This window comes from Polychytrium aggregatum (genome assembly GCF_025602895.1).
Source record: "Polychytrium aggregatum strain JEL109 chromosome Unknown BJ171scaffold_36, whole genome shotgun sequence".
NCBI lineage: Eukaryota > Fungi > Chytridiomycota > Chytridiomycetes > Polychytriales > Polychytrium > Polychytrium aggregatum.
In genome coordinates this window covers 174,710-198,206 of record NW_026516238.1, presented here as the reverse complement: position 1 = coordinate 198,206, position 23,497 = coordinate 174,710, and the positions used below count along the sequence as shown (strand labels likewise).

The following is a 23,497-nucleotide window of genomic DNA, read 5'->3' as shown; positions in this document are numbered from 1 at the left end:
CCTGTGGCGATGATCGACTGGCATACCGAGATCATGTTCCTGGCTGCATTGATGTCTCGATGTGGGAGTGTGGTGCATTCACTCGACTCTCTGGACAACTCCATGGTTTCTCGATATCAAGATGGTCGACCTTCTCGAGTCGCTTGGCTTCCCGACAATGTGGGCACACCTGGGATGTGTTGAACTCGTTCACCGAGCACACATGGATCTTGGAGACGGATCGGTCTGGTGGGCGTCTCTGGTGGTGTATGAACTGCTCAAAGTACTTGGCAAACCTGAGTCTCCGTGGGCTGGATGCGTATCCCTTCCCCTGTTTCCAGGAAGCATTTCCAAAGGCAATCACCACCTCGGTCTCCCTTGGACATACTTGCTTGGCCATGAATGCGATGAGTGGGTGGGTGTATTCAGGTTCTAGAAAAACACAGTCATGGCTCAAAACGGGGCGTCCCATTTCATTTGGAATCGCGTAATATAGCCGCTGTCACGTGATATCCGCCCCGGCATAACCCCTGGCCAATCATATGCCCGCCTCTGTGCCAGATCTCAGCAACCTGATACTGCATCGGCTGCCTCTGCTGTCATTCCTGCCTCTGCTGTTGCAACCCACCAATGCAATGTCGTCCATTCAGGACTATCTCAACAAGCACTACCTCTCCGGCCCTCCTGGAGACGGATCCAAGAAGAAGAAGCGAAAGACAAAGGACGGTGCCCCCGCTTCGGCGCCATCGTCACTATCGGCTTCGAGCTCGACCCGGCCAGCACTCGGAACCCAGATCATCGACGACGACGACAGTCTCGGCTGGAATCGGGGCCCAGGCGACGCTGGATCAAGCCGCGATGGATTGAGAGCACCCGGTCGACCCTCTGAACCGGCCCGGCTTGGCCGAAGCCATCGCTATGACGACGAGGACGATCGTGACAACGATGATGGTGACGACGGCGACAACCGCAGAAACAATGCCGCCGACCGGGACGACGCAGACGACGAGGACGGAGAGTTTGCTCCGCAGATCGATGAAGATGCCGCCCGCCTGCTGGACCAGCAGCAGAAACAGGCCCGGTTCAAGAGCAGCGGCTGGGTTGTGGTTGGAGGAGCCAAGGACAACGAGCAGCTCGATAGCAACCAGGCTTCTCCCACAGGTCCAAGAGACGACTCGGGCCGCCCAGAGGAGCAGAGCTCACCGCCACGGCGACGAGCCCGAAGACGACGACGCACGCCCAGCCCGAGCCCTCCGCCACCCGGCAGTCAGGACGACACCAACAACACCAACGATGCCAACGATGCTCGCCGGGGACGCGGCGGCAGCCCGTCGCCCGATTCCAACACCATCCGCATGTCGGATGGGTCTCTTGCCGGCCTGCAAACCGGCAGGCAGATCCGAGCCGACTTTGAGCGGCGCCAGCAGGACCAGCAGCAGCGGTTCAACGAGCTCGACCCCTCGCTGACCGGCCGGGATGCCAAGACAGTCTACCGCGACCGCATGGGCAAGAAGGTCGACCAGGTCGCCGAGCGGGCCCGCCAGGCCGAGCTGCAGCGCAAGTGGGAGGAGCAGGAAAGCGCCCGCATGGTCTGGGGCAAGGGATATGCCCAGGTCAAGGAGGCCGAAGAATCCGCCCGCCGTCTCGAGGCTGAAAAGTCGGCAAAGTTCTCCTTCTATGCCGACGACCGCGAGCGCAACGAAAGCCTGAAACAGGTCGACCGCTGGGGCGATCCCATGGCCGGTCTCGTCAAGAAGAGGAGCAACAGCAGCAAGGCCGTGTACTCGGGCCCGCCCGGCCCGCCAAACCGCTTTGGAATCCTGCCGGGATATCGGTGGGACGGCGTCGATCGCTCCAACGGATTTGAGGCTCGGCTTTTCCAGCAACAGAATGCCCGGACAGCAATGGCCGAGGAGGCATACAAGTGGTCGACCGAGGTAGGCGCTGAATGCTCCGTGCCGGGAAAGTATCCGGGATATGTCGCCGCCGCGCGGGGCATGTGCCTCGAAGACTCGCATGCTGACGACTTTCTCTTGCATTTGTCGCAGGATATGTGATGGATAACGACAGCGGCTCCCAAACGAACGAACGAGAAACACCATCCATCGCAAGAGCCCGATCTTGATTGCTGGAACTCTGGGCAATCTCCTCTTGGGTATTCCCCGATGGCGCTCATCAATACACCAGGGACGAGTCTGGTCGCCAGGGACGTTGTGTGGACGTCCTTCAGCCCTCGCTCTAGTCGTAACGATCGATCAATCCAGGCCCGCCTCAGCTCACTGATCTGATGAACCAGCGAATGCCCCACTCCTCGCTGTACGGACACCATCATGTTGGTTTTGATATCTGGTTTTATTACTGGCCGATACATGCGACACTGTTTCGTCTTACCACGAGAGAGAGAGAGAGAGAGAGAGAGAGAGAGAGAGAGAAAAGTGCGGCCCTGAGCAAGTGGCGGAGTGCGTTCTTGGTTAGCATGGCATGAAATGGGAGAGAGCGGTCTCCAAGACAGCACCGACAGATGCCACCAGCAGCAGCCGCCCCATGCGATGCCCCCCGAGCTTCCTCGGGTTCTCAGAGAAAAATCTAGCGAAAAATTGGGTTTTCGTCACGGCATTCGGACAGCCAAAGGAAACAACGTGTCTCATCATGTTGGAAGCAGGGCATCGCGAGGGCTGCTGCGGCGGGCCAGGCTGTGGACGAACGACATCCACGGCGGACGTGGGCCCGATATTCACCTGGTGTTCCACTTGGTGCTCCACTTGGCGTTTCGGGCGGGGGGGAGATTGGGCGATCGCGCTCTGGACGAGAGAGGCAACGACGCGCTTTTGAGGTCCCTGGCTCGGCCTCCAAGCCACAAGGCACGTGACTATTCTGATCACGCAGCACCAGCCAATCACGAACCCGGTCATGTGAGCCGATACACGTGGATCGCGCGTGATTCACAATGGGGCACAGCCAATCCAGAGTCCGCTGCAGACCAAGGACCAAGGACCATGTGGGTGCTCTGGATCCACTTGGATGCCTGGATGTTCCGTTGTTATTGGAATGGCTGGGCTGTATCTCATTCAAACAAAAAACGCATTGGCTGTATTGACGGATGCTGCGTTGGCAGCGATGCTGTTTCTCTCCAGCACCGGCATGGAGGAGGAGCTTAGACTTCGTCGCTGGCCTCGGTAATGTCGGCAAAGAGAGGGGTGCTGAGGTAGCGCTCGGCAGTGTCCTGGTGCGAGTGAAAGCGGAGGCTGTATCAGTCGCTAATCGGCGCAGCAGAAGGGTGCTGTCCATTAAGCCGCCTTGCCGCATCCCCAGCGTCGTCCGCTGCCTTGTGGCGCTCTCACAGCCATCGACAGCATAACTACTTACGGGGAGCATGACCAGGATGTTGGAGCCCTTGGGGGCGATCTTGGCGACCTGGAGGGCAGCGTGGAAGGTGGCGCCCGACGAAATGCCGACGGCGATACCTTCCTGGCGGGCCAGGGCCTTGGAAGTGGCGATGGCATCGGCATCGTTGACGGGCAGAACCTCGTCATATGCGCTGCGGTCGAGAACCTGGTTGTCGCGGCGAAAGCCCGAGTCAGAGTCTGTCTTCTCCACTCGATACAGCATGTCTGTGCTGTCGTCGTCCGTACTCACCTCGGGAATAAAGTCCGGAGTCCAACCCTGGATCATGTGGGGAGTGAAGGGCTTTCCTGCAGATCCAGATCGAAAACATGGGCGGCGCTCGTGTAAGCACACTGAGTAGTAACCACCTCTCCACGAAGCATCGGCATCTCCAGTTCGACCGTCGACAGGACCAAGATGCCGCGCCAGGCCAATAGTCTTCCCCCCCCCCGCCGATCCAGCCCGCATCCACGGCATGCTCAGAACTGACATACGATATTTGAGCAGCAGACACAGCGACACATACCGGCGAGGAGAGAGGCACCAGCAGGCTCACAAGTGATGACCTTGACGTCGGGGCGGGCGAGACGGAGCATCGACGAGACACCAGTCATGGTGCCGCCAGTGCCCCAGCCGCTAACAAAGTAGTCGAGACGGTCGCCAGCAAAGTCAGAGAGGATCTCTGTAGATGAAAGAGAAGAGGAAACAGAGCCCGAGCCAGAACAGCGTCGGCATTAGCATCTGAATGCGGGGTCAAGCGGAGCCATGCGGATCTGTTGGCAGCGAGCCACAGCCATAATGCCAATCGTTGGAGAGCTCCTCGAGTGCGCCACTTGTGCTTACCGGAAGCGGTGGTTTGGCGGTGGAAGGCGGGGTTGGCAGGGTTGGCAAACTGGCGGGTAAGGAACCAGCCGTTCTTCTTGGCGAGCTCTGGTTGTGTGCAGAAGCGGCGTCGTGGCCATCCGAGATCAGCCCACCAAAGACACCGAGGCATTAGTAATCGCCACGGAGAGCAGCGGGCAAGAGCATAACAGGCATATGTCAGCGCTCTGTCCAAACCGATGGGCTTGGTCCGAGACAGAGAAGCGACGGCGGGGTGTGCGAGCTGGGGTCTGTTGGGCCGCCGGATCGTCGCTGTCGAGACTCCAGTGGGCCATCGGATCAGGTTGCTCCTCGACCAGCCTCAGCGAGCGAGTCATACCCACGGTTGGAGCCTGTGCGCTGTGGTATCCGGGCTGGAGGAGGCCCGCACTGCAGCCCACGGCACATAGCAGCAGCGATCGCAGCCTGCACCCGCCTCGCATCGGCCCCACTCGGCACATTCCCGTTCACTGCATCCCATAGCCGAGCCACACCCGCGACATGACCAGCGAGCGACTCCACGTCCCACGCTGTTCATGCTTGTGCCCGAGACTCACCCTCGGCCTTCTGGACCATGCCGGTACCGCGGAGCTCCTTGGGAGTCAGGACGACCTTGGCGCCGAGGAACTTCATCAGCTTTCTGCGCTCGACCGAGAAGGTCTCGACCATGGTGGCGACAAAGGGATAGCCCTTGGCAGCGCAGACCATGGCGAGGGCGATGCCGGTGTTGCCCGAGGTGGCTTCGACGACGGTCATGCCCGGCTTCAGCAGGCCCTTTCGTTCGGCGTCGTCGATGATACCGAGAGCCAGACGATCCTTGACGGAGGCCATGGGGTTGAAGGACTCGACCTTGACGAACACGTTGACGCCCTCGGGGGCGAGACGGTTGATGCGGACGATGGGGGTGCGTCCGATCGTGGCGAGAATGTCCTTGTAGATCATGGTGCGATGAGGGCTTGAGCCGGGAGACAGATCAGAGGAGAGTCGAGTGGAGAATGTGGGTGCCAGCGACCGAGATGAGGATGAAAAATGAAAAAACGGGCGTGGGGGGCGAGGGAGGGCAGGCCAGAGCCGTTCCCAGAGGCGACGACGACGACGCGCGAAGACGTCATCGGGCGCGAATCGTTGGGCAGCATCGAGGGGATGTGCAGCCGAGAGTGGCCATGCAGCAGCGGAGGTGTGGGGCTGTTTGGCGGATGTGGGGTCGGATATCGACCGGCGGACAGGACATCGGGCGGCGGCGGCCTGACGAGGTCGATATCGGATATCTCTGCTGATGGGATGACATCTCTGCAGATGGGACGACGGCTGGGCTCGCTTTCGGCATCGCCATGGGAGTGATTGGACTCGCCGTGGCTGTTTTGATTCGCCAGCAGCGCAAAATCGCCGATGGCGAGCCTGGGAACTTGATTCTCGGCAGACTCGCCGACCAACATCGCATCGCATCGCATCGCATCGCACCGCATCGCACCGCATCGCACCGCATCGCACCGCATCGCATCGCATTCGAGATTCGGCTCGGCGCAAATGTATCAGCAACCTCCTTCCGGTCATTATCGGCCGCCGCCAGACCCGCCCCCCGAGTACTACCCCCCACCTCTTCCGCAGCAGCCCGAGTCCTCATACTATGCCGGCCCGGCCTTCCCGCAGCAAGCCGTATATCAGGGCTATCCGCAATACTCTCCGCAATACGACCCGCAATACTCTTCGCAATACGACCCGCAGTATGCACCGCAGGTTACTGTCCTGACGGGCGGAAACGACAATCGTCCCCAGTACACGCTGCCGAGCCCGAAGCCACCCCAAATGGCAGTTGCTCCCGCATGGCAGGTTGGAGCTCGTTGCCAGTTTCGCTGACTTCATAGCGCCTCTGCCGCTGTGCTCTCTGCCGTCCCTTGCTTCTCCAGGCAATCCGTTCCTAACCCCGAAGCTGCATCCATCGCGCCTGTCGTTGGCTCCTACAGGATGTGTGGGCCACGGTCCTGTATCTCATCGGCCTGGCGGCCTTCATCTATGCATGTGTCGTGGGGTTTCCTCCGGCATTAGCACAGATCCAGCAAGGAATCTGGCCAGGCAGTACCCAAGGTGCTGCAGGCTCTGCTCCGAGCTGGATTCGGCTCCTGTATCCGCTCGCCGTGGTCATTGTCGCGGCCCTCGTCTTCGCCATGGCATTCTTCTACCTCATGCGCTCGTAAGTAGTCCAGCCTCTCCGAGACCTCCATCACTGACTGCATCGCATATGGCCTCGGCCCTCATCGACGCCTCTACCGTCTCCGCCGTCCCCAGATACCCTCGCCAGATGATCAAGGTCGCATACTGGGTCTCTGCTGCGTACTTGATTCTCTTTGGCATCTTTCTACTGGGCGTGCGATCCTGGATCTTTGGGGGACTCATGATCCTGCTCGGACTGCTCTATGCCCTCGCCTATCGCGCGATGCTCTTCAAGGTCCCATTTGCCACAGTCATGTCGGTAGCGCCATTTGTATTTTGCCTGCACATGCCAATATCCCGGTGTCTGCTCTTCCTCGCCAACTACTGTCACTGATGCTGAACTGCCATCCATGCTGGTCGCAAACAGGCTCCAGCTCACGACGAGCATCTCCAGGCAGTTCCCAGCGACGCAGTGGATCGGATTTCTGGCTACGCTCTTAACGCTGGCGTTCCAGATTGTGTGGTATATTGCTCTCCTGGGGCTATTCAACGTTTTCTACTCCAACTCGGCCCAGCCAGGAGCCACCGTTTGGGTGATCTTGGTGTTCATGGGCAAGTGTATCGCTGGCGCAGCTCAAACGAGCGCGGCATTTGGTTATAGTTCCGCTCATCACAATCGAGGAGGAAGATCTAACCAAGTCTTTCTTTGGCCTTGTGGACTGGATGCAGTCTTCTTTCTCTACTGGACACAAGAGGTCGTCAAAAACACCGTCCACGTCACCATCGCTGGCCTTTACGCTACCGTCTACTTTACGGGAACCAGCACTGGGGATGCCCTCGCCTTCCATGTTCCAGTCTCCAATCCGACCCTCAAATCGGCTCGGCGAGCGCTGACCACCAGCTTCGGCTCGATCTGCTTTGGCTCGCTGCTCATTGCCATTATCCAGACACTCCGCTTCTTGGCGAGGATGGCCCAAAATGAGTCTGCCCGAGAGGGCAACTGGCTTCTGTGTCTCTTGGCGTGCTGCTTGAACTGCATCCTGGCTTGCCTCGAGGATATGCTCAACTACTTCAATCACGTACGTCTGTGCATCTGCCCCGATTGATGTGCACCCGCACTGAGGAATCGAATGTCTGGTTCGATGGGTCTGATCAGCACTGCACTTGACCTGGCTGCTGTTTGATCCATCTGCTTGTATCGGTTGGCTCTCAGTATGCTTTCACCCAAGTGGCCATCTACGGAAAGGACTACTGCACTGCTGGAAAGGACACATGGAACTTGTTTCTGAACCGGGGTATCGAGGCGGTGAGTGACAGTGTCCAGCAGAGGCATGGGCGGAGCGGCACGCAACAACTCGGCTGACTCGAACTCGATCGATGCAATTGCCGCCCTTACGGACAGATCATCAACGACAACTTGATCGACAACGTCATTCTGATGGGAGGCATCAGCGCGGGATTCATAGGCGCCCTTGTCGGCTTTCTGGTGGTGTTCTTGGACAGCCTTGTGGCTTCCACGGTCGAGTCATATCTGCTCTACTGCATCATTGGCTTCGTCCTCTCGTTCTCGTGCTTCATGTCCATGCTGAGGGTCATCACCTCGGGCGTTTCCACAACGTTTGTGTGTCTCGCTGAGGATCCTGGCACGATGGAGCGACTGAAGCCCGAGCTGTTCCAGATCATGGCCGAAACCTGGCCGGCGGTCCAGTGGAGGGTGTAGATTGTGTCGACTACCGCTTCACAAGCGCCGTAAGCGCTTGAATGCGGAGGCAAGGCTCCGAGCGAGGTGCAAACTGGCTGAATATCACATGCGAGTAGCATCTGCCCCGAGGTTCAAATCAGCAGCCCAAAACAGCAGCCCAAATCAGCAGCCCAATAGCCCGCATCCTCAGCCAGGCTCGGCTCATCAGTCCATGATTCATGACATTGTACTCTACTGCACAACTTTCGGAATACAATGCCCGTTGCGATTGTGATTGAGGGGTCGTTGGCTCGAAGAGCTCCATTTCCAGAACAGTGTCGGTCGCCTTCTGTCGCTCTTGCTCGTCAAAGATAGCGGCAGTTTCGTTCCCAGCTACTTGCCGCCATCGTCGCCAACATGTCATCCCACGGGCTATCCAAGAACGAGGCATTCAAGTTCTTCAGCAACTTGAATTCCCAAGACAAGCCAGCGGCTGCTGGCGACCAGAAGCCGCTTCACAAGGACCCTCAGGCCCGCCCCCCAGCCGCCGCAAGCAATGCTGCTCGTCCTGGGCCCAAGGGAACTGCCGAATCGAGTGTCACCAGCAGCCGCCATCCCAAGACCCCAGACACTACCGAGCACCATCCCGAGGCCCTGGGCGACGCTCATTCTCGACCAGGTGGGTCCGGCGACGCTCGTTCTCGACCAGGTGGGTCCGCCGACCCTCCCCCAGGATGCATGTTCATTTTGGGCCACTCATAAAATAACCCTGAGTTTCACGCAGTAGCAGACATTCCGGTGGCGATCAGCACCCCCGTCCGATTCGACGCTGTCACGGCGCCCAGTGCACTTCCAGCTCAAGGCGAAAGCGCAATCCAGTTGACTTTCGGACCGTCGTCTGCCACACAATCCTCTGCCGTGAGCGTCCCTGCCAAAGAGGCACTCCCCGCACCCGCACCCGTACCTCCGCCATCCGAGATCTCGGTGGTTCCTCCCAGCGAGCGGATATGCCCTCGTTGCCTCGAGCATGCTGAGCCTCTGGATGGACTTGCCGCCCGCCTCGAGCAGGCAGCATTGGTGCTCAATCGATGCAGCAGCCCCAGCAACCAAGGCGATGTTTCATCGGCATCGTATTCGCAACTACTTCCACTTGTCGAGAGACTCGAGGCTGTATTTGCGACTCCATCCGACCGAGGCCTACAATCCAAGGACGCTGCAGCACTCGAGGAGCTGGTCGGTCGCCTTCAGAAAGCGTCGGCGAGCATTGAGGCACTCGAACGAGTTTGGGGAAGCAAGTTGGCTGCAAAGGAGGAGGAGCTTCAAGAAGCTCGCCGTGAGATCGAGAGACTCCGATCGGGTGGTGGACGCTGACGACTGGGGATACATTCTGCTGGCCGTGGAGCGGAGGGGTTTCGGAAGGCTGAGTGATATTTCGACACTCTTGGAGACACCGTATCGGCATGTGTGTATTCAAGATCCAGCCACACTCGATCAAAGGCCACAAGACAAGAACGTCTCGTTTCATTTCGTGAGCACCAGCAGTGAGTACTTGTAGTGAGCGATTGTAGTGGCCCTAGATTCAAGAAATGTGGTTGTTGGTCGACAGGAAGGCAACCAGAATGCGCATCGACCCTATTCGTAGGAGGCAAATACATCTGGTTGAGCGGTCGATGGACAAGAGCGTCTGTCGCGCAGATATCGATCCGCGTCGCCGATCGCATCGAACATCCGCTCGTAGTATCGGATCGCTGCCGCTGCCGCTTTGCGCGAGAATTGAGCCGGTCTCTCACAGCAGATAAGGCACAAACGGTGGCCACGTACGATGGACGTTGGATTTGAGACTGGGCTCGCTCTCCGATCTTCGTGTATCGCACATCCGATACCACTGGTCGAATGAATGCCGTGGCGTGAGTGGAGTGGTGGACGAATGTGCAACTTGCCATCAGGGAGGGACCGCAATATACTCACTTCCTCGGGGGGTATGGGCAGCTCGAGTTGTCGTAACCGCAGAGCAAAATACACACAGGCCATGGCCACCGCCTTCATTGGAATCCCCTGAGCGACAAACTGCGAGCAGCAACATGCATCCTGGGCCAGGTTCAAAGCAATGGCCCCGACGCTGGCCTGGGTGGCATCCAGTTCTGTGTTTCGGTTCAAGGACATTGTCAGGATCAGTTCAGTTGGATTCGCTGCATCATTGCCAGCCTCCGAGACAGCAGTCAAGCCCATCGCCTGTCGAGCTTGGTGCGCACCTTTGCCTTGGTTACGGTAGAGGTCGAAGGTGCTCAGGCAGATATCGGGGATATAGTCGTGCGGGAGTCGGATCGCAGTTTGAAAGTTCAGCACACGGAGCAGACAAAGCTCAGAGGAGATCAGCGACTCCCGTATGATGTGGTATTTCTGAGGAGCGAGATTCAAAGGTAGCGAAGCGACCGCCCGGCAAGCAAAACTGGTATCAGTCATCAACGTCTTCTGAGGTATGTGCTCTGTCGACAAAAGTGACCGCAGCCAATGATCCGGTCAACACAGTTCATCTTACTTCACCGATTTTCAGATAATTTCCTGGAACCTCGTCAACGAGCCTGTGCACAAGTGGGGGGCGAAAGGGACAAATGCGATGAGACTCAGATTTCAGGCAGTGATCCAGGCTTCGCATATCATCGGACGGTCATACACAGCCCGGAGTGCAACTTGCTCCAATAGACTGGGCCAGCTGCTGCCGTACCAATGTCCAACATTGATGATGTCCCTGGTCTTCCGGATTGCTTCGCACTGCTTGCAGGCGAGCTGGATGCATGTAATGACCATGGTCTGGTGGACGAGTGCGATTGCCGTGAGTTGCCCACGATTGCCGCTGGTTCACACAAAGCCCGCCATCCTTGGCAGAGAACCAGTATGGGTGATCTGGATGTTCATTCAGCGCTCGCTTACGTGCAAGTCGATCTTGAACTCGGCAAGACCAACGGCTGGATCCAACCGTCCGCCTGAGAGTCGGTCGGGCGAATGCCTGAGGGCTTCAAAGTGGCAGTAGTAGTGGTGAAAATAGAGTGCAGCAGTTGCAAGCACATGGTCTTTCAGGCGGAGAAGGTGGCAGCATTTCGCCATGAACTCCATCGCCGGGCTCATTTCGAGGACAGCAGAGGGCTGTAGCTGTGGCGACTTTGTGGCGACCGGGTGCAGCAGAGTCGTTGGCGGGTCGCTCGGGGCTGTATCGGTGGCCATTGCTGCTGGGCCTGCCGGCGGATGGCTGATGTTGGTTGGAAGGAGGGGAGCAGAGTCCGGTTTGACCGGGACGACAGCGGCCTGATCGGCGGCATGAGCGAGACACGGCGGCTGCGCACGCCGTCCTGCGCCACAGCCGAGGGCGGGCCGTCTCGCGAGGGCCTTCTCGGCGGTGCTCTCGCTTTGGTGTCGGTGCTGGGTCGCTGTGGGTATCGGCGGATCAGCATCCCATGTGCGACCTGTTGTACACCTGGCTCGGCCGGTGCCAGCCCTGCCGGATCGCCCTTTGGCAATAGGAGTTTCCTTGGGCACGGAAGCCTTGCCTGGAGTCTGACCTCGTCCCAGTGCTGCTGCCAAGGCCGCAAAGCATGTCCGAAGAATACAAGAAAAATGTGTGAGTACTGCCGACAGCCCGCTCCGCACGACTGCATCGAGCGGCTGACTCGGTCGGGGCAGACTGAGGTTGGGCTGGGTTGTGTGTGATGAGTAGCCGATGCGTATGGCCTCGTTCGCGCAGCCATTTGTCTGCCCTGCATTGGTTCGCGGGATATGCCGTGCTAATCAGTGCCGAACCCTACTCCCAACGACGCGACATGGGGACTCGCAGCGCCCTCTCCGGAGGAATGAGCATGCTCGTCAGCAGCATCACCGGACCCGGTGTGCTTCAAATCCCAACAGTGTTCCAAACGTCCGGGTTCTTTTTGTAAGAATCTTCCTCCAGTCCCGACGCGGCTTGGGCATCGCTGGCGAATCCGGTCATGAGAACCAAATGCTGGGGCATCCAGAGACGCGTTGATGTTGGTGTTCGGGATGGCATTGGTGTTGATGTTAATAGTGGTAGTGGTGGTGGTGGTGGCGATAGTGTTGCTAATAGTGGTAGTGGTGGTGGCAGAATAATTCGGGTGCCCACGAAGCGGCCGGACCGGATCCACTTCTGTATGCTTCTAAGAACGGAGGGCAGCGGCTGTACCTGTCCTTCATCGGCTACTTCATCGGCTGCTTCATCGGCTGCTTCATCGGCTGCTTCATCCGCTCATGCAGCAAACACCCATTTGCCCCTCTGTCTTCCAGCCCCACGTTTCTCTTCCTCGTCGTGACCGTGTTCACGGGCTGGAGCTGCCTCTTTCTTCTCGAAGCCATGTCGCTCTTTCCTGGGAACGCGTCGTTTGAGGTACAGAGCCTCGACCCAGTTCGCAAGCGTGGCAGCATTGTCCAGAATCAGACTTCTCACTAACGGCGAAACGCTTCAATCCAGAGAAACGTCGAGTTTACAGTGCTAGTGCATCACTTCTATGGCCGAAACTGGTACTACGTGATGCATCTTGTTCTCTACGGCTCGCTGCAATCCTTCAACGTTGCCTCGATTGTTCAAGCTGCTCAGGTATGCCGGCCTCCCATGCTCAAGGGCGGCCCTTGGATCCGCGCATAGTGTAATAACCCTCTGCCCTGCATTCCCCAGGCCTTTGACACCCTGATTCTAAATGTCGTCGGACAAACGTGCGGCTTCCAGCTTTCGGCGCCCTCGGGATTCGTCTGTGTCAACCAAGTCAGCAACTCCAATTCCCCCTTCGGATCTCAGTTGATGCTGCTGACGCTCGGTGGTGTGGTAAGCTGAGGGCCGATGGTCGTTTGGCCGCGGCGGAAATGGGCGAGCGGCCCCGACCCTTTGGTTCATATTCCAATTTCTTCCGCAATCGACATGTACCTGCTTCATGTGCCAGTTTACTTCACAGCCGCCGTGCACTTGCTTCGTGCGCTAAGTGACTCACAATCACCGGTCCCAGCTCCTCCTGGCTGTTCTCATCCCGCTGCTGTACCTGGACCTGAACGACAATATGATAGTGCAGTGGAGTGAGTCTCTTCGGCACATGCAGTTTCCATCGAGGCTCACTGACTTTGCATCGAGCCACATCTTGCAAGCTTGAAGGCGTTCATGCAAAGATGCTCGTGCTTGAGCCACAGCTACTAACCCGAATCGCACTTCCCTCTCACACACATCTTCAGTCTCGTGCCTCTACCTGATCATTTGTGTGTTGATATGGGTGATTATGTCGTTTTATTCGGGCCAGCCTTTCAGCTCCAGTTTCTCGTTCATGGCTCCTCCGGGAGGCGGCTATGCCAGCGCAATTGGTGCTGTCCTGTTCAATTTTACCCTGGCAAACACCATCCCGTCGTGGGTCAATGTCAAGGTAAGAGCGAAAGGTCGTTGATGTAACCAGCCACCGCTCAGCGCATGCATAGTCGGCCAGCGCACATGTTCGTGTGATCTGCTGCCTCGGCTGGAGGTCCTAGATTCTGATTCGCGTCTCACGAGCACAGCACAAGTCCGTCAGCGCAGCAACGTCTATCTGGCTGTCGCTTTGGTTTTCTACCATTCTATATATCATCACTGGATGGTTTGGTGAGTACCGGCAACGAGTTGAGCATGGGACGCAGCAAGAGGTTATTCAGATGCGGATGCACAGGGCGGCATTCCTACTTGAACTCACGAATGCATTCTGGTGAATCGCCTGGCCTACTACAGGCGCACTTGGATTCCAAATCAGCAACGGATCCAATCTGATGGCCGCTATCACCTCGACCCTGGTAACTGGCCGCTGGCCAGCGCTGGTCAATATCATCAACCTGACCTATCCGTTCTTGATCCTGGTGACATCGATCCCGGTCGCCTTCATCATCGCCAAGCTTAATCTCGTCACGTCTCATTTGTGCTCGCCAGGCATGTTCTTGGACGAAGGACATCAAGTCCTGACGCATGCGATGGTGGTGCACCGCCGTGATGCGCGACACCGTATCGATTCTACTGGATTAACCTCGTCTCCCTCATGCCGCTACTCTCCCCCCCCCATACTACTTCCAGGCGTGGCATATTTCTGGTCAACCATCTTCCCCTTCCTTGTGGCGATCCCGATGCAAACCGGCCCATGGGTCTCCATATTCGCCAATTGGACCAGTCTGACCTTCCAAGCCGTTTGCAACTTCATTGCCCCGCTCCTCATTTATCTGTATCTTCACAAGCGTAATCTTGGTAAGGACACAGCCCCCCGAGAGTTCGCATGGTGGCCGAACAGACACCAACATCCACCACTAGAAATCATGTGCCAGGCTTCGATGACATGGTGTTGGACAGCGCTGCGGTCTGGCGCTGTCCTATGGCACACATAAGCAATTCCCCTATACGCAATATGGTCTACCTGTTAGATTGATGCACACGATTGCTAATAAGGCCTGCTTGTGGTTTGAATCACTTGCCTGCTTCGGCTCTTGTGGCGCATGGACGGCCGATTTGCAGTGATGCAACAGTCCGTGCTTGACGAGCTGGACAACCTCGACGTCACTGCCAACATCAAAAAGCGCGGCTATGACGACGAGGATGACGACTTTGACTACATTTACCATCTGCCATATGCCGACCCGGCGCGGATCATTCGTCGAGACCCATTTGCAACACCCCATCCCGCAATCGGCGCCCCCGAAATCAACGTGCCCTCGGTCAAGTGCTCCAAAAGCTCGCTCCAGTCCAAGGACGGCCACACCATGACCAAGGCTACGCGACGAGCCCTGAACCTTAGTGGCAATGACGAGCATATCCAGGTTCACGGACGAAAAATGTCGCGCATGTCGAACGGCTCTGCCATGCATCTCGGCTCCACCATGATGGGCGGCTCCACGGTGGGCGGCTCCAGAATGATTGGATCGCGTATGACCATGGGCTCGCAGGCATCGACCAACTTTGGCTCGGCCATGTACATGGACAACCGCTACTCAAGTGGGCTTGGCAGCAGACTCTCCAACGGAGGCTCGAGCAAAATTTATCCCGTTGATATGGAGGACGAAAGCCAGATCTTGACCGAATCCGGCATGCAGATCTCAACCGATATTATGTACAACATGGAGCCGCCATTCAAGGCGCTGCCACCTTGGATTACGACGCGGGTGCCGCCTTTTATCGTAGCCCTGGTTCTGTTCGTCATCATGTCCGTTGGCTGCATAGGAATCCTGATCTACAACATCTACAGCCTCGCCACCGGCCAGAGCGGATCGTGAGCGGCGCTTTTGCCGCCATAGTCATATCCTCGCTTGGATTGTGCCTTGATTAATCAATTGAATAATGGACCTATTGCTGGACTGCTGTTATGGTGCTTTGAGATGCTATCGGGTGCTACCGTGACGCAGTTTAGGTGTTGCCGACCTGCTGCAAATTTATACCCGTGGCCGCCGATAAGAACGACTCGTAAACGAGATATCCGTTGGCTTCATGTCCAGGTCATGTCCAGGTCATGTCTGGGTGTTGTCAAGTATGATCTATTGTACGATGGTCGCAGCTCAGTTGGCGACTCGGACGACGACAGCTCAGCCCCGATTTGATGAATGCGATGCTTGAGCCAAGCAGAGATGGAGGGGTTGACGACGAAGAGACTGGTGGCGACGCCTTTCGTACAGGACAGGTGCGGACCTTCACTGCGATTTGACCTTGATGGTGGCGGGGAGCGGATCAGTTGCGGGGGGAGCAGGTCAGTGGCGGAGACAAGCGTGAAAAGTGCGAGTGTGTTGTGAAGCCAATCTTCGTGGCAATACAGCGAACGCTGCCACCGACGCTGGAGCGGTATAGCGAACCATTCCGCTCGAACAGCCCGAATATCGCAGCGCATCTGCAATGTCATCCTCACACCACACACATCGCGCTCCTCCGCACGGCATCACACCCACCTCATCTTGCTTCTTTGCGGACAGTCTTCGGGCCTGCTGCAGGATGAACTTGTAGAACCAAAAGACATGGACCGGAAGCACCGCCGCGCCAAGAACGTGATAGTAGTAGCCCTCGGGCAGATGCACCTTGACGTGCCAGATGAGATAGGTGTGATACAGAATTCGGGTGGCAAAGAACACCAAGCCAAAGAGCACATCGTTTCGAAAAGGTTTGTGTAGATGGCCGAGGGCAAGCAGCACGGTCGGAAGTTCCATGAAGGCTGGCAGCATGAGCAGCCCGGGGCCTTGGTGGTGGATGGTGCCGATGCAGATGCCAATGTAGGCAAAGTGGTGGATCCACCCGGTTACCATGTCGATTTTGGAGGGATAGTACACCGTGCCCAGGATCAGATCCGATACCAGATAGGCGGCAAAAAAGGAGCTGGGGATTGCCCGTCCGATCGACGTGCATGCCCGTCAGTGGTGGGAGGAAAGGCCAAATGAATGGAAAGTCAGTAGGCAAGGTAAAACCCACCCGAGTGGACTCAATGTCAACAGCAGCTTTGGTGTGGGCGACATACAGCCGTCGATAGAGCCAGCGACCCAGAAGCCTGTCTCGGGGAGGAAACCTACGTGACCCAAATGGCGAGCCTGTCGTTGACGAGCGGGTCGGAAAGAAGATCTTGCTCATATGCCAGCCTGCTGAAGAAGACGAACCGCGACGAGCCCAGGGTCATCACCGCGGCCGAAACGAAGGACAGAATCCATGCAACCTGGCCTTCGGTCTTGAGCTGTGCAGAAAAGATCCTGCGAACCACAAAGAACACGACCGGAAGGAAGATGCAGGACAGCAGAAAGGCCCCTGGATGCAGCCGGACCATTCGGACAAGCAACGGATGGAGGGAATGAGATAGGCGCAGAGAGCATCGCGAACGCATCGCTTGGCCATTGCAGAGAATCGAGCGGCGGTCTCGCCTACCGTAGCAGTCCGGGTTTGCGAGTTGAGCCATGGCCATGGCTGCAGGGCGGGTCTCGCGGGCAGGCGGAAGTCAGATGGAATTCCAAGGACAGCCAAGGGGCGGCGGAACTCAAAAGGGCCACCGGCCAAATCGGCACATCGGGGGAATCACGCGCCAGCCATTCAGCCGCAATTGTTCCGCAGGATCGCTTGGTCCGCGCTGGCGATTGCATCCCGACAGAGGACCGCCTGCGAATAACCACCTCGCGGACCTTGGTGCTGGACGACGATTGATTTGCGCGATACGGCGATCAACAGATGTGCAGAGTCGCCACATTGCGACTGTCTCCCGAGCACCAAGCAGTCACTCCACTCCAAGCAGTCACTCCAAACGGTCAGGCTGTACTCCTTACACATATGTCAGCGTGGAATGTGATGTGCTTGCGTCAAGCAAAGCCATAAGGAATATAACATATCACTTTGGCAGCCTCCGAGTGAACACCGCCGGTCGCTCTCCGGTCTCCACAATCGACCTGCACACTGGTCTCGGAGTGCCAGCGATGGATGGTACTCTTGGACACACTGAATATGGAGGCAACCTTGCGCAGGCTATGGATGAGAGTGTTGCACCGCATCACAGAATGGTCATGGCCAGCGCGCGATAACATTGGGTAACTGAATATTCGTTCGATGGTCAAAAGTACGGGTGTCCCGTTTTTTATTGGATACACGATAAAACACCAACTTGGAGCACTCGAATCTCGGCAGAGCAGAAGGGCGATAGCGAGGAGCCAAGCCCACTCGACTTTGCTTCGGGTGGCGATAAGCAGGCGACACATTACAACTTGGAGCTGTGCACTGTGGAATCGGCGTGCGTCTGGAGCTTGCAGCCAGGTGTACTTGGACTTGCGCTTGAGGTGTACTTGGACTTAGACACCCGAGGACTGTTCCAGAGCCAAGGACCGGGACCTGCGCCAATTCCGAATCTGCTGCATAGCAAAGCGATAGAACCAGTACAGGTGCATCGGGAGCACCAGAATCGCCAGCACGTAAAAGTAGTAGTTGCTCGGCATATGGACCTTGACGTGCCAGATGAGATAGCCGTGGTAGACGATCCGGGTTAGGAAAAACACCGATCCAAAGATCAGGTCGTTTCGCCAGGGGGCATGGATATGGCCGAGCGACAGAAAGATGGTCGGGAGCTCCATGAAGCATGCCAACATGAACAACCCGGTAGCGCCGAGCTGGATCGCTGTGATGCATATCGACAGGTAGAGCGCATGGTGCAGCCACCCGGTGATGGGATCGAGCTTCTCTCGGTAGTAAAACCAGCCAATGGCAATGTCAAGCAACAGATACGCGGCGAAAAAGGCTCTACAAGGGTTGGATTGCAAGAGTTGGTGCTGTGAGATGACAATCCCACACGTACAGATGTCGCATCCGCACCCGCTGGGTCATCGAGGCAGCCTTACGTTGAGCATACCCCGAAGGGCGGATTGAAGAACGGGTTCTCCAGAAGGTCATCTTGATAGACCATCCCGCTGAACACCACCGGCAGTGACGAGGCTGTCATCACCGTCGAGGAGAACAGTGTCAGGAGCCAAGCCAGCTGGCCGGGTGCCTTGATGTGCCGTGCAAACACTCGCTTGGTTACAAAGAAGAAGAGCGGCATGAGCAGGCTGGAGACCAGGAAGGATCCTGTGATGCGATTCGAGAGAGCAGAGATGAGATGGTGGAGCGCCGGCGAGCAAGACTGGTAGCCCAGGCGGCATTTGCAGCTGGCATGGCTATGACGAGACAGATGCGGTCCGGCATTCCCATTCCACGGCGGCAGAACAGCCAGAGCGGGTGTCTGTCCGCTGGAGCCTCACCATAGCTGTACGGGTCCAGCAGGGGCGGCTGCGGTTGCTCGGCCATGGCAGGTGCAGAGGCAGGGCGATTCCAGAGAGAAGCTGCTGCCCCATCGACAAAGCCGCCTCTGGATCTTTTCGAGACCAGCCCCGTTGGATTGCCAGACGGACAGGGCTGGTGCGACAGCGGGCACAGAACCATGTCCGACAAACCGGCGCGCACAGAACGTCGTCATGTCACGGCTGCAAGTCAATCGCACAGCGCGTGGACGATGCAATCGCAGTCGTTGGAGCAAGCGTCGTCCAATCACCCCGGCGGAATGCCGGACGTTGCTCTGCTCTGGTGCCAGCGACCTGAAATATCCCGAGAGCCCCTCCGTCGTTGGGGCTTTTTACTCCTGCAGACAACCATCAAGGTCGGCTGTGCTCGCTCGGCTATGCTCTAGACACCATCACTCAATCTCTCGCAAGAGCATCCACCGCCGATAAATATGGACCCGAGCCAGTCAAGTAAAAGCACGCATCTCGATCCCGCTCGTGAGCGCCGGGGCAGTACCGAATTCGCCCGCGACAGCCTGCGTCGCGATCGCATGCGGTCGGGCCTTCGGCATAGCCGCGGCTCTGGCTCGTTCAACAGCGATGACCACCTTGGAGCCGACTCTCTGAGCCTCGATAACCTGAGCGCTTCTCCGAGCCGGCGCTCCATTCATTCGAGCGGCAGGATGAGCATCGGAAGCGAAGATGGGCTCGAGACCGGGTCTCCAAGGAAAGCAGACGCAAACAACAGTAGCCCAGGTATCAGCATATCCTAGCAGCACGAGCGTACCGTCTCCACAGGACGGGATGATTCTGAAGGGGCATTGCAGTATTCACACGATGATAATCTTTGGGCAGATTTCACCGACGGGAGTCAGCTGCCTCAACGAGAATCAGAGCGAATGATTCAGTTTATTAAATCGCAGGAGCGACGACCCTCTCTTGAAATGATCAAGCCGACACCAAAGACTATCGAACATCTCGTCAAGAGCTCCACTCTCAAAGGGCCATCCGACATCACGCGCAAGGTCTCAATGTCTTCAAAGCCATTCGGTCCAAACACATCGGGGACCCTCGCCGGAGGAGTCGCCCCGAGTCATCCCTCGATCGAGGCCTTCCGCAGAATGACATCCAAATCGAATGCCGATTCGCGACGGGCGCCCCGTGGATCAATGGACATCCTCTCCAATCCAAAGCTGTCCTCTTATGCAAGAAAATCAAACACCAGCCAGAGATCCGACTCGGTCTCGGACTACATGTCAACCAGCACCGATATTCTCGCTCCGCAGAGAACCTGGACGCACAGGCAACCCGCCATCGGAACGGGCCCAATGGATGTCTTCAAGGAACGCGCTCCAACCTTTTCCATGGGCGGCCCTGGCTATGGAGACATGCTCAAGCAAAGATATGCAAGCCGAGAAGCCATGGGAGAGCCTTCATTTTCTTCCGACCAGTTCCCGTCCCTTCTTAGACGCCAGATCAGCGACGCTTCCTCGCACAAACACTCCCAATATCTCTATAGCAATCAGTCGACGCCATTCTCAATATTCAGCAAAGATATCAACACCGAGTACACAAGCGATGGCGAAGATGAGGAGGAGGAAGAGGAAATGGGCGACAGATGCGAGGAAGATCAAATCCAAGAAGAGGATGAGCAGGACAAAAATCCGGAACGCCTGCCACGAACAAGTTCCAAGAGCCCGAGCGAGAGCTCCAGCGAACAAGCATCGCGGCAAGCCACAATCCAAAAGTCGGCGACGGTGTCCTCCGACGGCACCGAGAATCTCCGAGTCGAAATGAAGGGGAGACAGCCAACCATTACAGGCTCCGGTATCAATCAGTCGGCATACATCCCATCCAAAATCGTGAGTGCCACGCAATCGTTGGCAAGCGACCTAAACGACATGGACATCTCGGCCAGCGACGTGACTGATGCAACAAAATCCATTTCAATCCATATCTCGTCATGGAAAGACATCTCCTTCAAGACCTTGTTCAAACTACGCACGATCGATCCAGACTGGAAGGCGTATCGAATCTGGCATGGCTTTACGACCTTTTTGCATTTCATCAACTTCCTGGTGGTCCCTTTTGAACTTGCGTGGACCTGTACCTGTGTCTCTCCGTCGTTCTACTTTGTCCAGTTCATTATGGACATTATCCTCCTTCTGAATGAGCTCATCAGCATGTGTGTGGCATTCAGAAACAAGTACGGCTTGATGGTTACCGACATCAAAGAGATCACCCGCCTCCATTTCGTCGAGAAACGCGGCTTTATGAAGATGATCGGATGCGTGCCCTGGGATATGATTGCAGCCTCGGTTGCATTTTCATCAGGAATTCAATGCGATGATGTCAGGTATCCTTGGGATTCATTTGGCTCGTATCTGCACCAGCAGCGGACCGAAGCACTCTGCCGTCTGTTCATCAGCTACCAACATGAGGTCTAACAATTGCCTTCTGCAACCGGCACTTTGCTACCATTTCGCTGGAATCTCGTTGGAATCCCATTGATGCTCCACTGTGGATCCATTGCCGTGGCTCCCGTGCTCGGACGCCGTGGATGACGTCAAACACATCTCGTGATTACTGCAAAGCCACGAATTCAACATCTTCCGAGTCCGTGCAGCACTACGATTCCTTCGTTTTATCCCCATGACCCAGCTTTTCCTGTGGGCCCTGGACACCCAGTTCCCAAATATGCCAGTGCCCATCTCCCGACTGTTGAAGAACATGCTGGCTGTTCTGTGCTTGACCCATCTGAGCGCGTGCTTTTTCTGGCTTCTCTGCATGCTCGAAGGACCCGACATCAACACCTGGATTGACATCTCCAATCTGATAGTAGACGACCAAGGGCAACTCGTTAGCGTGTTGACCCAGTACTTGACAAGCTTTGTCGATGCTGAGATGGCTATGTACGTTGGCCGTTGGGCAAGTCGAAATCCACCGATGCCGTGTGGCTCGAATTGCGACTGGTGACATGCAGCGCGAACTGTGGTCTGGGACGGCATCGGTGGAGAATTGTTGCCCAACTTCATTATGTGGAACACAGGCTACAAGTGGTTGTTTCCGCGATACTATTTTGGCACCTCGATCGCTTATAAGCCGTTGGGATGCTAGAGATGGTTGATACGGCGCTCTGGTTCTTTGTTTGGCACTGGTAGCTTCTTCTACTTCCGAGAGGTTTCCACAACCACAGAGGTCATCTATTGCATCTTCGAGCTCCTCGTTGGGAGCATCATGTACGGCTCCATCTTTGGGTAAGTTCGGGTGACAGAGCATTGAATCAAATCAGAGCATTACCACCGGCCGAGTGCTGTAACTGGTTTGAGAAGAGCAACATAGACGTGTCCGAATCGTACCACCTGGTGCAATGGATACCACTGTTATATTGCCGACGCTGTGGTAACCGATCCAAATGGCTTTCTCCTACCTCAGAAACATCGCGAGCTTGATCAGGGCCATGGACTCTCAAGCTGCTCTCCATGAAATCAGCACACATCGAACCATCAAGTATCAGATCATGATCGAGTTCATGCATTCCCACGAGTTCCCGGTCGAGTTGCAGGAAAAGATCATCAACTCGGAGAACTTTATCTGGAATAGAAACAAGGGATACGACGAAGCGGCGCTCTTTCTGCGGCTACCGAGCTACTTGCGCCAACAAATCTCGAATCATCTGTACCTCGATCTGGTCGCCAAGGTTCCGCTTTTCAAGGACACCGAGATTGGCTTCCAGAACATCTTGACCAGCGCCATCATGCCCGTGTCCATGCTCAAGGGATGGTATCTGTTTCGCGAAGTAGGCTTCCCTTCGAGGCATCCGCTGCCATCGGGATGCGGATGTGCGCACTCCTGCAATAGGCGAGGGCCGGATTGCTGCCATGAGTGTTGTTGATGTTGAATGTTGTTGACTTCTTTGGCCAATCGGCGACACTATCGCAAACCAACAGGGGGAGGAAGGATATGAAATGTTTTTCATCCGGAGCGGCAAGGTCGCAATCATGAAGAACGAAAGTGTCTTGGTTGAGCTCGGCCCCGGTTCATTCTTTGGTAGGGAGCGACATACACTAAGTTCGATAGGGATGTGCTCAAGCGGAGACGAAGGCCGCCAATGTGCGATCCGCTTTGTTGGAAATGGGAGAGGCTGTCGCTGGAGACGCACTGACATGAGCGCAAATGTTGTCATAAGGCGAGGTGGCATTGTTCGATGCCAACTGCAGGCGCACAGCCGATGCCCAAGCCGCAACCAATGTCGATCTGTGCGTCCTGTCCAAGGCTGATTTTGATGCCATCCTCGAGGAACATCAAAACAGCGCCAAGAAGATTAAGGCAGCGATACTGCTGCGAAAGCAGGAGTACCAGAAACGAGAACAAGAAAAGGAGCAGAAGGAGAAGGAACAGAAGGAAAAGGAGCAGAAGGAGAAGGAACAGAAGGAGAAAGAAAAGGAGTGAGGCCCAGCGAGCGACGGCTGGCATATCAGGTCGACTGAAGCTGCCTCGAGCCGGGATGCCTGGAGAAGGAAGTGCTCCCTCCGATGTGATTATTGCTGATCTATGGATAGTGCCTCACACTGCCCAACAGTGCACTCATTCTTTAACGGGGCGCCCTGTTTTGAGTCAAAGTTGTTGTTGATTTTTGGGCATGAATACATACCGCCCATCGCTGCCATCCTCCGGACTCCC

General features: G+C 56.6%; 9 protein-coding genes across 9 annotated transcripts; 5 read left to right on the top strand and 4 right to left on the bottom strand.

Annotated features, from left to right (window-relative positions):
- The first annotated feature begins 556 nt into the window (after positions 1–556).
- On the top strand, positions 557–2,396 carry BJ171DRAFT_516697 (Pre-mRNA-splicing factor of RES complex-domain-containing protein). Its single transcript, XM_053112051.1, has 2 exons — positions 557–1,916; positions 2,028–2,396. The coding sequence occupies exons 1-2, from the start codon at positions 615–617 to the stop codon at positions 2,034–2,036; spliced, it is 1,311 nt and encodes a 436-aa protein (XP_052963918.1). The 5' UTR covers positions 557–614; the 3' UTR covers positions 2,037–2,396.
- Positions 2,397–3,046: 650 nt separating this feature from the next.
- On the bottom strand, positions 3,047–5,324 carry BJ171DRAFT_516694 (cysteine synthase). The gene is made up of 6 exons (XM_053112050.1): positions 4,782–5,324; positions 4,207–4,293; positions 3,890–4,045; positions 3,616–3,671; positions 3,346–3,531; positions 3,047–3,202 (listed from the first exon to the last, which is right to left on the bottom strand). The coding sequence occupies exons 1-6, from the start codon at positions 5,164–5,166 to the stop codon at positions 3,134–3,136; spliced, it is 939 nt and encodes a 312-aa protein (XP_052963917.1). The 5' UTR covers positions 5,167–5,324; the 3' UTR covers positions 3,047–3,133.
- An 861-nt stretch (positions 5,325–6,185) lies between these two features.
- BJ171DRAFT_629646 (plasma-membrane choline transporter-domain-containing protein) lies at positions 6,186–8,300 on the top strand (the record flags this gene model as incomplete). The annotated part of the gene is made up of 6 exons (XM_053115599.1): positions 6,186–6,415; positions 6,511–6,690; positions 6,803–6,993; positions 7,105–7,454; positions 7,589–7,681; positions 7,778–8,300. Coding segments are annotated over 6 exons (1,362 nt in total), but the record flags the coding sequence as incomplete, so codon positions are not given.
- Positions 8,301–8,473: 173 nt separating this feature from the next.
- BJ171DRAFT_601408 (uncharacterized protein) lies at positions 8,474–9,899 on the top strand (the record flags this gene model as incomplete). Its single annotated transcript, XM_053115087.1, has 2 exons — positions 8,474–8,735; positions 8,844–9,899. 2 exons carry the CDS (start codon positions 8,474–8,476, stop codon positions 9,425–9,427), a joined length of 846 nt encoding a protein of 281 aa, XP_052963915.1. The 3' UTR covers positions 9,428–9,899.
- On the bottom strand, positions 9,196–11,324 carry BJ171DRAFT_516689 (uncharacterized protein). The gene is made up of 7 exons (XM_053112049.1): positions 10,988–11,324; positions 10,782–10,867; positions 10,596–10,638; positions 10,309–10,456; positions 10,025–10,197; positions 9,878–9,941; positions 9,196–9,688 (listed from the first exon to the last, which is right to left on the bottom strand). Exons 1-7 carry the CDS (start codon positions 11,276–11,278, stop codon positions 9,636–9,638), a joined length of 858 nt encoding a protein of 285 aa, XP_052963914.1. The 5' UTR covers positions 11,279–11,324; the 3' UTR covers positions 9,196–9,635.
- Positions 11,325–11,646: 322 nt separating this feature from the next.
- BJ171DRAFT_629634 (uncharacterized protein) lies at positions 11,647–15,559 on the top strand (the record flags this gene model as incomplete). The annotated part of the gene is made up of 11 exons (XM_053115598.1): positions 11,647–11,672; positions 11,844–11,981; positions 12,350–12,449; positions 12,534–12,659; positions 12,738–12,884; positions 13,063–13,129; positions 13,283–13,467; positions 13,598–13,679; positions 13,803–14,054; positions 14,139–14,306; positions 14,571–15,559. The coding sequence occupies 11 exons, from the start codon at positions 11,647–11,649 to the stop codon at positions 15,323–15,325; spliced, it is 2,046 nt and encodes a 681-aa protein (XP_052963913.1). The 3' UTR covers positions 15,326–15,559.
- Positions 15,531–17,031, bottom strand: BJ171DRAFT_196330 (uncharacterized protein). The gene is made up of 4 exons (XM_053106222.1): positions 16,947–17,031; positions 16,601–16,829; positions 15,989–16,409; positions 15,531–15,751 (listed from the first exon to the last, which is right to left on the bottom strand). The coding sequence occupies exons 1-4, from the start codon at positions 16,981–16,983 to the stop codon at positions 15,737–15,739; spliced, it is 702 nt and encodes a 233-aa protein (XP_052963912.1). The 5' UTR covers positions 16,984–17,031; the 3' UTR covers positions 15,531–15,736.
- Positions 17,032–17,854: 823 nt separating this feature from the next.
- BJ171DRAFT_427035 (uncharacterized protein) lies at positions 17,855–18,498 on the bottom strand (the record flags this gene model as incomplete). The annotated part of the gene is made up of 2 exons (XM_053107789.1): positions 17,855–18,299; positions 18,398–18,498. The coding sequence occupies 2 exons, from the start codon at positions 18,496–18,498 to the stop codon at positions 17,855–17,857; spliced, it is 546 nt and encodes a 181-aa protein (XP_052963911.1).
- A 691-nt stretch (positions 18,499–19,189) lies between these two features.
- BJ171DRAFT_516682 (uncharacterized protein) lies at positions 19,190–23,483 on the top strand. Its single transcript, XM_053112048.1, has 7 exons — positions 19,190–19,570; positions 19,738–21,170; positions 21,409–21,726; positions 21,976–22,071; positions 22,250–22,613; positions 22,765–22,864; positions 23,004–23,483. Exons 1-7 carry the CDS (start codon positions 19,517–19,519, stop codon positions 23,264–23,266), a joined length of 2,628 nt encoding a protein of 875 aa, XP_052963910.1. The 5' UTR covers positions 19,190–19,516; the 3' UTR covers positions 23,267–23,483.
- The last annotated feature ends 14 nt before the right edge of the window (positions 23,484–23,497 follow it).

What these genes read in the sequence shown, in the direction of transcription:
- BJ171DRAFT_516697 (XM_053112051.1), top strand. Translation starts at nt 615, where the DNA reads ATGTCGTCCATTCAGGACTATCTCAACAAGCACTACCTCTCCGGCCCT.
- BJ171DRAFT_516694 (XM_053112050.1), bottom strand. Translation starts at nt 5,166, where the DNA reads ATGATCTACAAGGACATTCTCGCCACGATCGGACGCACCCCCATCGTC. An exon ending in CATGGTCCAGAAGGCCGAGG is followed by an intron (nt 4,294 to 4,781) that starts GTGAGTCTCGGG and finishes GCACACAACCAG; the next exon opens with AGCTCGCCAAGAAGAACGGC. An exon ending in CCGCCAAACCACCGCTTCCG is followed by an intron (nt 4,046 to 4,206) that starts GTAAGCACAAGT and finishes TTTCATCTACAG; the next exon opens with AGATCCTCTCTGACTTTGCT.
- BJ171DRAFT_516689 (XM_053112049.1), bottom strand. Translation starts at nt 11,278, where the DNA reads ATGGCCACCGATACAGCCCCGAGCGACCCGCCAACGACTCTGCTGCAC. An exon ending in CTACCGTAACCAAGGCAAAG is followed by an intron (nt 10,198 to 10,308) that starts GTGCGCACCAAG and finishes ACCGAAACACAG; the next exon opens with AACTGGATGCCACCCAGGCC. An exon ending in TCTCAAATCCAACGTCCATC is followed by an intron (nt 9,689 to 9,877) that starts GTACGTGGCCAC and finishes TCCTACGAATAG; the next exon opens with GGTCGATGCGCATTCTGGTT.
- BJ171DRAFT_196330 (XM_053106222.1), bottom strand. Translation starts at nt 16,983, where the DNA reads ATGGCCATGGCTCAACTCGCAAACCCGGACTGCTACG. An exon ending in CGCAAACCCGGACTGCTACG is followed by an intron (nt 16,830 to 16,946) that starts GTAGGCGAGACC and finishes GGCTGCATCCAG; the next exon opens with GGGCCTTTCTGCTGTCCTGC. An exon ending in AGGCTCGCCATTTGGGTCAC is followed by an intron (nt 16,410 to 16,600) that starts GTAGGTTTCCTC and finishes GGCAATCCCCAG; the next exon opens with CTCCTTTTTTGCCGCCTATC.
- BJ171DRAFT_516682 (XM_053112048.1), top strand. Translation starts at nt 19,517, where the DNA reads ATGGGCTCGAGACCGGGTCTCCAAGGAAAGCAGACGCAAACAACAGTA. An exon ending in CGCAAACAACAGTAGCCCAG is followed by an intron (nt 19,571 to 19,737) that starts GTATCAGCATAT and finishes ATTAAATCGCAG; the next exon opens with GAGCGACGACCCTCTCTTGA. An exon ending in ATTCAATGCGATGATGTCAG is followed by an intron (nt 21,171 to 21,408) that starts GTATCCTTGGGA and finishes ATTACTGCAAAG; the next exon opens with CCACGAATTCAACATCTTCC.